Genomic DNA, 12,590 nt, shown 5'->3' with positions numbered 1-12,590 from the left:
AAGCTGGTCCCTGAGCAGGAGCTTCCCAAGAGATCTGGAAGTGAAAGACACGAGCTTAATTAAGGGCAACTTACAGAATTGGCACTGTTAGGTCTGCTGGATTTTGTTGGCAAAACGGTCTCAGGGCTAGCCCAGGCTCAAGGAGATGGAGAAAGAAACCCTGTTCTCTTCATGGGAGAGTAGGAAGATTGTATTGCAGAAGATCTTGAGGTTAGGAGATACTGTGTTGGTCATTTTGGTAAAATACAATCTGTATCACCATCTGAAGTACCTTCCTACCCCTTCTAACACATGTCCAAGGTCTGAGGAGCATTCTTTTTTAAGGTCTAACATCTGAACTCTCCCTTTTTCCACCGACTCTACTCATTCAAGCCCGCATCCTTTTGTAGTTAGGCGAATGCCAGAGTTCCTGGTATCCCACTTTCCTTCACTGCAAATAGTCAATGAAACTTTCCTAACGTTGGTGTTTACATAAACTTTAGCTTTAACGATGTCATTCTCCTAAGTAAAAATCAGATCTGATATCCCCAGTGGTTTTGTTTGACCTGTGCAAAGTTGGCATATTTAGGATTTGCTTTTTTTTAACTTTCAGCATTGCAAAATCAGGAGATCCAGATTAAGCTGCTTTGGAAAAACTAGGTCCTCATATGTAGAAAAATTGGATTCTTTGACTAATATGTTCTTGATACTGAACAAAAGGGAAAAATGCTCAGACTCTTGTGGGATTTAATGGACAATAGGGAAAATAGATAAATAACATAGAAAGACTGATGGATGGCAACATTGCAGGGTTAAAAAGGAGATAGGGCAGGAGGCAGATGGGAAGGGCTACAATTTCAAGTCACATGGTCATGGATGACCTCACTGAAATGGAGACATTGCAGTTAAAAAACTTGAAGAGTAGAGGAAGGGTAACAGGAAATTCTAGAACTTTGCTTTCCAGTAGAGTAGCCCACAACCATATGTGGCTATCTTAATTTGTATTAATTAAAATTAAATAAAATTAAAAATTCAGTTTTTCAGGCACAGTAGCCACATTTCCAGTGCTCAAAAGCCACCTATGGCTAGTGGCTACAAAGCAGATATAGAACATTTCCATTTCCATTACAGAGTTCTACTGGACAGCATTTCAGAGGTGGGGTATTCCAGGCAGAGGGGACAGCAAGTGCAAAGGTCCTGGAGTGGGGGAGCGGGTGGAACATTGTGGTACTGCTCTTCTGCTCACACATTCCTGCTACGCCCTACTGTCTGTCTTATACTGTAGCTGTATGGCAGTTGTCATTTAGCACCTTACCCCAAGCCAACTTTCCAAAGGCCTTTGCTGATATTAAGTTTTAGACCTTTGGTCAATGCCATAGAATCTATGGGGTCAAGTCCCAGACTCCCTGATCTTGCACTGAGAAACTCTGTGAAAGATCATGAAGTCCAAGGATCTAGAGCAGGAGTTAGAACATGCGTGTTCTGTTTTAGAGCAGAGTAGGTTCATGGTGTGATTCAAAGGGTGTTCTCAGGGGTGACATGGCACAAGCATCCATTCATTAGAGAGACTGTTTGCCACAAGTGTCCTGGAGTGCCTTTACTGGACCAGGACCAAAGGTCTAGTGGACTTTTAGCTGGTATTTCAGGAGGAAATCTGGAGTATGGAGTATGACATTGGTTTTTGTTTTTTTTAGTTGCTAAGTCATGTCCAACTCTTGTGACTCCATGGACTGTAGCCTGCCAGGCTCCTCTGTCCATGGGATTTCCCAGGCAAGAATACTGGAGTGGGTTGCCATTTCCTTCTTCAGGGGATCTTCCTGGCCCGGGAATTGAACCCGGGTCTCCTGCATTGCAGGCAAATTCTTTACTGATTGAGCCATGAGGGAAGCCCACGACATTGGGGCTCAAGGCAATGCCTAATTACCAGTGGGAGCAGAAGTATTTAAACATTATATAAGTTGGTATACTCTTATATGGTCCACACAAGTGGAATTTCAGCCTTGAATAAGTATATGTAATAGGTATTTGGAAACTGTAATGTCTGATAGAGTTTATTGCCGTGCCCTTTCCAGTAAACACACACAGCTTTCGGTGACAGGATGTAAGGCGTCCACTATGTCACCAGCATCTATTCTGACATTTTCTCCTCCTCCTCCATCACAGGATCCCTCTTTCTCACCAGTAGGACACATTCAGGGCCCAATAGGTTCTGTGTTCTACCACCATGGTGTTTTTCTCATGCTTTTCCTTCTTGCTTGAAGGAGCCAGATTCTCTTTTCTGTCTGATTGAATCTTCTGCACTCAGCTTGAGGGCACAGCTTAAACTCCCTTCATCGACTTTTCTTTGCCTATCTCAGGCCAGAAGCATTTCCCTGCTCCTGCGAGCTGCAGTGCTCATTATTCACACTCAGTTGGCAATTTTCAAGACTACAACACAATATCTTTGTTTTTTTATATGTGTATTTAGTCCTGGGTCAAGTCTTAAGTTTGAGCAAACTCTGGGAAGTAGTGAAGGACAGGGAAGCCTGGTGTGCTGCAGTCCATGGGCCCCAGTCAGAGAGTCAGGCACGACTTAGCAACTGAACAAGAAGTCTTAAGATCCTTGAAGGCAGAGTTCACATGTCATTCTTTTTTACCTGCATGGTCATATTTCCATATATATTTGCCAGGCGTCTTCCATATGAGGGCTGAGGGTACAGTGGTAAACCAACATAAACCAACAAAGGGCCCTGATTCCCTGTAATCCTTGGTTGTCAACTTTATTTTTTCTAAGGTGAGTAAGGTTATTCAGTTCTTGCAAGTCTTAGGCAAAGATAGGAGCCCTGTGTCCTACTGATAAGGAGTAAAACTACTGGCTGTGCCTTGCTGAAGACAGATTGATCTGGGAGGTGAAGGTTCACAGCCATCTGGACGTTAAGGCCCTGTTGGAAGAGTCTCGCTGCCAGGGCTCCACTATTCCTGCCTCCTGGAATGGTGTAAACAATGATTCACTCCACGGTAGGCCTTTACGCTTTACCAAGCACATTCATCACACGCATTAGGCTTTCAGGGAAGGTCAGGTTCCAACTTGTTAACAGAGAATCACCTCCAGGTCACCAGACTTGCATCTATTTTGCTCAACACCTATCATAATGAACAAAAGTTTTAGACTTTAATGATGAATGTGCCAAAGAGAGGACAGCGTGGGGGCTGTTTGATTTGTAGCAGAATACAGAGCCTGTTTTGAAGTTCTTAGGCGAAAACCATTTCTGGGAAGACTGATTACGATTTGAGACCAGGCGGTGAAGAGAAAAAAAAAAAACCACCCTGTGCGCCTGGGCGGGGTGGTGGTGTTCCCCACTGCCTGGCTCACTGGGGTCGAAGTTCAGGTCGAGCCCGGCTTGCAGGAAAAGGGGTGAAGCGGGACTTTTCAGTCTACAGGGAGTAGGGGGAAGGGCCGGGCAGTGGAGTGGGTTTGGTGTCGGCTTCTGGGAACCCCGCACCTGTGGAGGAGACGGTGCTCAAGGTTCGGGGAGTGGCTGCGGGGGCCGGGCCCGCAGGCGGAGGTGTGCCGCGGCGAGGGCGGGGCGGGGCGGGGCCGGGCGCACCTGGGCGGAGAGGGGGAGGCGCGCGGGGCCGAGCCGGGCGGGGGCCGCGGCGCGCGCCAATGGGCAGCGGCTGGCAGCGCGCCCCGCGCCCGAGCCGCAGTCGCGCCCTCTTGCTGCCTGGCGAAGGCGCGGACGGCGCGCGGAGGCGAGCGCGGGGAAGAGCCGCCGGCGCCACAGCCGCCGTCAGGGCATGAGGATGGCCGTGGGCTCCGTCAAGATGCAGCCACCGTGCGAGAGCCCGGCCCTGGCCGCGGTGGCGGCCGTGGCGGCGGCGGACGGCGCTCTGCGCCGCAGCCCCAGCGCGCGCGAGCCGGAGCGCGAGCAGCTGCCGGTGCCGCCGCGGCCGCGGCTGCGGGACCTGCCGGCGCTGCTGCGGAGCGGGCTCACCCTGCGGAGGAAGCGCAGCGCCGCTGGGGGCCGGGTGAGTGGCCGGGTCTTGCGCGGCCGGGATGGGCGTGGGAGGCGCACACGTGGAGTCCGCGCCCACCCTCCGGGGCGGCCAAGGAGGGCATCTGGAAGTTGGGGAGGTGCCGGGAGTGGGGCCCTTGTGCCGGACTAGGCAGAAGAGGGGCCCTGGAAGGCGGGGTCGTGGGGTGCCCCCGCGGAGCGGCGGTTTCCCTCTCCCCTAGGTGCACCTGACTTAGCCCAAGCGCACCTGGATTCTGGCAGCGGGACCGTGAGCATCGCCGGAAGAAGGGCCGCTTGCCTTTCTCCAGGGGGGAGCTGCAGGTGTCCGGTGCCAACGGCCGGCCCTGTCCCGACAGCGAGCCCCAGGCCCCAGGCGCGGGACCTCAGTTTTCAGGAGGCATGAGGCGTGTGCAGTGCTGTCGGGCGCCTGGCTGCAAGCTTTGGGCACCGACACTGGCTCTGGCCGCCGCCACGGCCGAGGGACAGACGCCGGAGTTGGAAGTTCCGGGGCGATCTTTAGCTCCTGGGCTCTCCAGTCGCCAGCACTTAGTTCTCGGCGACGCCCCCAGAATCTTAAATATTGACTTCCTGCTGGTGTGTTCGCTAGGATTTCCTGGTGGAGGAGTGTCCCTCCTTGGGTTCTAAGTGCATCTAATGTCCCGAGCAGGTCGGGCATGTTTTGTGGTTAAGAGAAGCGGGACAGCCTGGCATCTCTTATAAGTCACTCAGCAGGCACTGCTGACTTACGGTGTCCCTGCTCACCAGGGCCTTGGGCACCTTTGGGAAGTTTTACTTTGCTTTTAAAATCTTTGCATCATTAAGGACCCTTTACCGAGAATGCACCACAAGGTAGATATTTTGGTTTGTAATTTTAAAAAGAACTCGTAGTTGTCGGCCTTAAAAGATCTTGCTGGGGGACTTCCAGCTCTTGAAAGACAGGTTTGTGAGACTTGAGTGTTAGGGAGAAACACTGGGTTTGGTATGGCTTCCTTTGGGCAGGAAATGGTCCGAATTAATGTTGAGTCTTTGGCCTTTCTAGGCTATGTACCTCCTTCCCTAAGAATTCTTCCCACATAGAGATGACTGTACATAATCTACCTTAGAAGGATGTTTTGAGGATTAGCTGAGCAGTAATAGGACATCTTTAGGTCAAATGACCAGGGGGGTGGGGGTTAGGAATTACCGCAGATGACCTTACCGTGTGGCCTACAGGGTTACCTTCAAAGAAAGTGAGGAAATGTATCCCAAAGATATGATAGCTAAATAAACACAAAAATCAGAGTTAGAGACTTTCCAGGAGTCTAGCGGAAAGTAGGTCAAATTATATTCCTGTTATCTTTGACAGTTACTTTTACACTGCACAGAATCCTGACGACATGAGGGCAGCCAGGCAGTCTGTGAGGAGGATTGCCCAGGGTTTCTGTGTAAATAAGTCTGGAGTGTTCATCTGCATAGAGGCTAGAATTTCCCCCTGTCTGGGATGATGTTGTGGTGTACCTTGCCAAAATACATATTTACTCTTATTAATTATTCTGAATGTGGTTACTTCAAATAAGGTATACTTTATTAGCCCTTCTTTGGTTCTAATATTGTATTAGTTCTCCTTGTGACATTCCAAATACATTTCATAAGTGCATGGCCAGTTTTGTTTTGTTTTTTTTTAACTGGGGGAAGATTGTCAAGTTTTCCAACATTGGAAACCCATAATTTTCAACTGTTTTCCCTCCTTTGGCTCTGGAACCACCTTTGTGATCATGGAACCTTCCCATCAAAGGAGTTGGAAAGGGTTTGAAAAAAAGAGAAAAATAGGTGAAATATGTATTAGCTTGTTCAGGCTACCATAAAAAAATACCATAGACTGGGGACTTACATAACAGAAACATATTTTCTCACAGTTTTGGAGGCTGAGAAGTGCAAGATCAAGGTGCCAGCATATTTAGTTTCTGGTGCGAACACCTCCTGGCCGGCAGACAGCCACCTTCCCTCTGTGTCCTGATGTGACCATTCCTTGGTGCCTCTCTCTCTTTTTTTTAAACTGAAATATAGTTGATATACAATATGATGTTAGTTTCAGGCGTACCACATACTGATTGGTATTTGCATACATTAGACAATGATGTGATGATGTAAGTCTGGTTACCATCTGTTCCCACACGAAGTTATTACAGTGTTATTGACCATATTCCGTATGCTGTATATGACATCCTCATGGCTTATTTATTTTACAACTGGAGGCTTATACCTCATACTCTTGTTCACCTGTTTTTTGCCACCCCCCATCACTTGTTTATTCTCTGTATCTTTGCTTTCATTTTGTTTTGGTTTTTAGATTCCATATGTACGTGAGATCATCCAGTATGTTTTTCTCTAACTTATTTCACTTAACAATACCCTCTAGATCCATCCATGTTGTCACCAATGGTAAGAATTCATTTTTTTTTTAATGGCTGAGTAATCTTTCATTGTATGTATATACCCTATCTTATTTATCCATTCATCCATCAGTGGACACTTCACTTACTTCCATATCTTGGCTATTGTAAATAGCGTGGCAGAGAACATGGGGGTGCATATATCTTTTCCAGTTAGGGCTTTTGTTTACTTTGGATAAATACCCACATGTGAGATTCCTGGATCATGTGGTAGTTCTATTTTTAATTATTTGAGGGATCTCCACACTGTTTTCCATAGTGACTATGCCAGTTATAACCTTAACCAATGGTGTGGGAGGATTCCCTTTTCTGTGTATCCTCACCAGCACTTGTTGTTTGCTGTCTTTTTGATGATAGTCATTCTGACAGGTGTGAGGTGATACCTCATTGTGGTTTTGGATTGCATTTCCCTGATGATTAGTGATGTTGAGCATCTTTTCATATGCCTGTTGGCCATCTGCTTGTCTTGTTTGGAAAAATGTCCCTTCAGGTCCTCTGCCCATTTTTTTTTTTTTTTTTTTAATGGGGTTATTTTTGTTTTTGCTGTTGAGTTGTTTGAGTTGTTTGCATATTTTAGATCGATTCCTTGTTGGGTATATCATTTGCAAATAATTTACATACTCCCATTCAGTAAGCTGCCTTTTCATTTTGTTGATGGATTCTTTCACTGTGAAAAAGCCTTTTAGTTTGATGTAGTCCCTTTTGTTTATTTTTTCTTTTGTTTCCCTTGCCTGAGGAGATAGATCCAAAAAGTATTGCTAGACTGATAGCAGAGTGTACTGCCTATGTTTTCTTCTAGGAGTTTTATGGTTTCAGATCTTATGTTTGTAAGTCCTTATCCATTTTGAGTTTGTTTTTGTATATGGTGTGAGAAAGTGGTCCAGTTTGATTCTTTTGCCTGTAGCTTTCCCAACGCTATTTATTGAAGGAGACTGTCTTTCCTCTGTCGTATATTCCTCATTTGTCATAGATTAATGCACATATAAGCATGGGTTTATTTCTGAGTTCTCAGTTCTGTTTTTGTGCCAGTACCACATTATTTTGATATGGGTACTGGCATCTGTGTATCAGTTTCTGTACCAGTACCATACTGTTTTGATGACTGTAACTTTGCAATATAAATTGTTTGAAATCAGGGTGTGTGATACCTGGAGCTTTGTTCTCTCTCTTAAAACTGCTTTGACTATTTGGAATCTTTTGTGTTTTCATACAAATTTTGGAATTTTTTTTGTTCTGATTCTTCCGTCTCTCTCCTTTTCTTACAAGGCCACTAATTCCATCATGGAGACACCACCCTCATGACCTGTCTCACCCTTAGTACCTCCCTCAGGCCCTCCAAATACCAGCATCTTGGGGCTTATGGCCTCAACATTAATTTTGGGGGAACACAAATATTCAATCCACAACAGAAGTGTTTGAAGGAAAGAGAAAAACACAAGCAGTGTGTATCAAACCACAGGGTGACTGGTAAACACCTGGGGTCATGTGGTTAGCCCCCTGGTTAGGGCAGTGATACCAATGCAGGTAAATCATGGCTTAGCTCTTTCTGTGGACCTTCGGTTTTGTATGTCATGAGCTGTACTTCCAGAGTACAGCTGAGTGATTATAGGGACAAGTTAGCACAGGTTCATTACTACTGGTAAGAAAGTAGCTTTGTGCATTACACAAGTTGGTAGGAAAGTTTGCAACTTCTGTATTGACCAAGATCTGATTTAGGAATCTGTGTGGCCCTTGCCCATGCTGCCTTGGGCTCTCACAGATCTTAACAATCTGACATCAACTGTCATCAGATAAGCTCTTTGTGAGTTGTGTTGCCCAACCCAGGTGGCTTGTAGGCTGTCTCTTACTGGGAAAATGTAAGCTGACATTTGCTTGTTACTATAGAACTCCTGGTTCCTTGGTTCAGTCGCTTATTGTCATATTGAATTCAGAATGCAAGTTGATTAAGGCTCTTTGCACCTCTTTAGGCTAAGTGGAATGACTAGATTTTTCTTAACTACCTCCTGAAAAATCACTGGTAAGATAAGGCACAGATTGAATTTACATCAAAACCATTTAATTTTCTTTTTTAACTTTGTGTTGTGGACAATGTAATTACTTCCTACCTTTAGCTATTAACACTTTACCAATTTTGTTTCACTTATTTCTCTTTTCCCCACTTTTCTTTTGTGAGGGACTGGTATATTTTAAAACAAAATCCTAAATATTATGTCATCTGTCTCATTAGTGTTTCAGTTTACATCTCTGATAAGGACTTTGTTCCTTAAAAAAAAAAAGTTGTGTGCCTTTCTTGCCTAAAATTTTTAATAATAATTCCTTAACATAATTCCCATATTTAATTTTTCTCAGAGATGTCTTTTCACTTATAATTGGTTGCAACCAGAAATTAAGGTCCACGTGTTGTGTTTGGTTGTTAGGTTTTCAAATCTAGTTTATTTTATAACCATCTCCTCCCCCTGCTTCTTTTTTCATGCCTTTGATGTGATGGAGATAGCAGGTCATTTGTCAAGTAGAATGTCCACTTCTGGGGTCACTTCTTACTTGCGATGTTGTCTAGTTTGTTCATTTATTTTCCGTGTTTCCTGTAACCTGGCAGTGAGATGTAGTGGTTTGATTAGATTCAGACTAAAGAGCAAGCATTCTTGGTAGGTATTACTGTGTATAATCTGTTGCATCACATCACTAGAGACGTGATGCCTGAATGTGTCCCTGTTTGAGATACCAAGAGTGATTAGTGGGTTCAGGTGGGGTCACCTTATCTTTCTACCTTTCACCTAATGATTGTAACATCCTTGATAGTTGTAAGCCAGATCCATTTCATTAGAGGTTGCAAAATCATGATCTAAATCTATCATTCCTCTTGCATTTATCAGTTGGAATTCTGTCTATAAAGAATTTACTCTCAAAAAGAAAAATAAAAATTTACCCTCATGAACTACTTGGGTCTTCTGAAAAAAAAATTGCATAGGAAGGACAGGGGAAAGGCTTGATTTTTTTCCCTTTTATCAATTTTCTGAGTTATGATTTAATGCCCTAACAACCAGTGAGTTTTTTTCTTTTTCAAGTATCAGTAAGAGCTTGTATTTGTTTGTAATTTGTTTGTAAATACATTACATTTGTAATGTATTTGTTTCAGTCCATTGAAGGCAATATTCTTTTTGATGCTCAGTTTATGTTTATCTCCTGCCTACTTCTTACAAGGCCCTAGTAGTCTCTGATACCTTTCTTCCTTTTCAGCACAAGTTATTCTAAGCGTATCTTTTTCCATTTCCTGCTCCAGACTCCAAATCAGCCATTTTCTCAAGGAGTACTGATTTTTTTCCTTCTGAAAACCATTCATGTCCCTCAACTTTTGCCTCTCATAGTGGTTGAGGTTTTTTTTTTTTAACCTTCTTTTTAAGTCTTTCATCTTAAATTTTTGTTTCATTAAAAATTCTTCTCATCAGGCTGTTTCTAAGACTGTCACTGTTTCCCTCTAATGAAATAGCTGGTAGCTACATTCCCTCTTTGTATATATACTGTCGGAGCGCTGGGGCTGCCTTATTTTGGGCTGTGGCTGCTGGGATATTTTCTGCAGTGTTCCACCACTTTCTTCATCTCCTTGAAATCTGTTTCATTCACCTCAGTCAGAATGGTTCACTGGTTGTGCCAGTTTGACTGTTCACCCAAGTCTTCCTGTGATCCTCAGCCTTTGGATCAGTCTTCTCTGCCTTGACCTCTTCCCTTCAGCCACCCTTCACTCAGGCGGGGTCTCAGTGGCTCTTCAGACTTGAGAAACTGGAAGTTCTCTGTTTTTCATTTATAGTCTGTACCTTGATGCATGCGTGTGTGATCAGTCATGTCCAGCTATTTGCAACCCCATGGACGGTAACCCACCAGGCTCCTCTGTCCATGGGATTTCCCAGGCAGGAATACCAGAGTGGATATTTGCCTTTTCCTTCTCCAGGGGATCGTCCTAACCCAGAGATTGAATCCCACCCTGGTGACTCCCTCTCATAGAAGAACAAGGCTGCCATTTCCTGTGTCTGAGCTGGAATGCTTCAGGCCTGGTTTACCACCCTCCTCTGCTGGAAATAAGACTTTGTTGATTGAGAAACACGTTCTGCTCCAAGTTATACCAGTATGGCCAACTTACAGTCATTTTATACATGTATCTCATAGGCAAAGCATGTAGTTTCTTCCTTGTATTTAAATTAAAATCAGTGCTAACACTTCATAGCATTTAATTATGTGCCTGGCAGGTTCTGGTATAAACTTTAATGCTCACTACAAGCCTCTGTGTTAGATGCTTTTATTTGCATTCCACAGATGAGGAAGGGGGTTCCCAGGTGGTGGTGCAGTGGTGATGAATCCGCATGCAATGCAGGAGACATGGGTTCAATCCCTGGGTCAGGAAGATTCCCCTGGAGGAGGACATGGCAACCCACTCCTTTATTCTTGCCTGGAAAATTCCATGGGCAGAGGAGCCTGGTGGGCAACAGTTCATGGGGTCAAAAAGAGTTGGACACAACTGAGTGCACTTGTATGCACGCACCCATGCACACCCCCCACACTCACATACACACACACACATGAGAAAACTGAAACCTAGAGGCAACTTGCCTAAGATCACTGAGTGGGCGGGACAAGGGAGGTTTGCATCCAGCCAGTCTGGTTCCATAGTCCATGTTCTGAATTCACTCTCAAGTGTACTGAGGACCTAGGGTCTGTTATTTTTTTTTTTTTCCTAAATGTCCATTGTTGTTGTTGAGTCACTCAGTAGTGTCCAACTCTTTGTGACCCCATGGACTGCAGCACGCCAGGTTTCCCTGTCCTTCATCATCTCCCCGAGTTTGCTCAGACTCATGTCCATTGAGTTGGTGATGCCATCCAACCATCTCGTCCTCTGTTGTCCCCTTCTCCTGACTTCAGTCTTTCCCAGCATCAGGACCTTTTCCAATGAATGCCCATAGCCTTTATAGTACCTGCTGGTATGACCTTACCCCTCTTGAGAATGGTCAGTACGTGCTGTTGATAATGCCACACATTAACTTTTCTTTCATTGGAGCGCACAAGGGCTTGTGATCCTCCTTCTGGGATTGAGGTGGAGAGGTCGGGGTCTTGGTGGGAGGGTAAGTGCTGTGGTTATAGGTGTGTATAGTAACTAATAGCTACTAAGATTAAAGGTTGCTTTCAGTGTCCTAAGCAAAAAACTCCTAGGCCTATCTTCATCAATCCAAAAAGTTTGTGAATTTATCCTCCTTACTCTTTTCTTATCTGCTTATGGTAGCCTGTCAGAAGATAAAGGTCATTAGGGGAGGCGTGCATCCTCCAGGAAAGGTGAGTCAGATCAGATATGACAGCACGTGTTGGTCTTATTTAAGAAACCGTGACTTCCGGCCAGCTCAAACTTTGAGTTGCGGGGTCACTACTCTATATCCTCGCGTTATTCTCTGAGCTCTTGAAACCTCATTTTCTTCCACTGTTGTGAGATACACTGTGGGTCAGGTTTTTCTGAGAATAGAGGCACTGTCTGGGAAGCTTTGGGTACCTTGGAGCTAAAATGTTTTCTTCCCCAGCTGGATGCTTATTCTAAGCAAATGGACTTTCATAGACATATTTATGGATATCTAGGCATAAAAAATTTTGCTCTTGTATGCAGTGTCAGTTTCCAAGTTTTTAAAGATTGTGGTGTCCTAACATAGAGTGAATATTTTAGGTAGTGTCTAAATACTTGTACCATAACGAAACAGTCTGAGGTTCACACTTGCACTGTCTAAAATGGACTTGGCAGTAATTGGTAACTTGTGCAGCTAAAAATAGATGGAAAGGTGGGAGAAAAGTCACTGGAGATGACTCTGAGTGCTTGTGACTTTTTTTCCCCCCCCTCAATGTTGCATAACAACCCTGGTTAGGAGTACTGATCATTCTAGTAACAATATGTTATCAAGGAGTAATTTGTGAGAGGTTATGAGATTTTATGGGAAGGCAACGTAGTTAAAATCAGTGGCTCCCCCCCCCACCATGGTTAATTATTGTTATGATAAATCATTTATAAGTCCATATGGAAAAGGGAAAGTTCAGGGACAACATTGTGGATTCTGGCACGTCTTTATCAGATTGAAATTTCAGTAGTCCTCTAAAAGGAGAAGGTATTTTCAACTGTGAGAAAATTACTATCTAGAGAGGTTTAATAGCCTTCCAT

The 12,590-nt window shown here is 44.5% G+C and overlaps 1 protein-coding gene across 1 annotated transcript in view; it reads left to right on the top strand.

Annotated features, from left to right (window-relative positions):
* The first annotated feature begins 3,756 nt into the window (after positions 1-3,756).
* RAPGEF5 (Rap guanine nucleotide exchange factor 5) overlaps positions 3,757-12,590 on the top strand; it is a 233,892-nt gene continuing 225,058 nt past the window's right edge. The window contains exon 1 of the mRNA XM_065939593.1: positions 3,757-3,987. Coding sequence (XP_065795665.1) covers positions 3,757-3,987 — 231 coding nt within the window. The remainder of the gene's footprint in view (positions 3,988-12,590) is intronic.

The sequence above is a fragment of the Muntiacus reevesi genome, chromosome 6 (genome assembly GCF_963930625.1).
Source record: "Muntiacus reevesi chromosome 6, mMunRee1.1, whole genome shotgun sequence".
In the NCBI taxonomy this organism is placed as follows: domain Eukaryota; kingdom Metazoa; phylum Chordata; class Mammalia; order Artiodactyla; family Cervidae; genus Muntiacus; species Muntiacus reevesi.
This window is presented reverse-complemented; position numbering and strand designations above follow the sequence as displayed.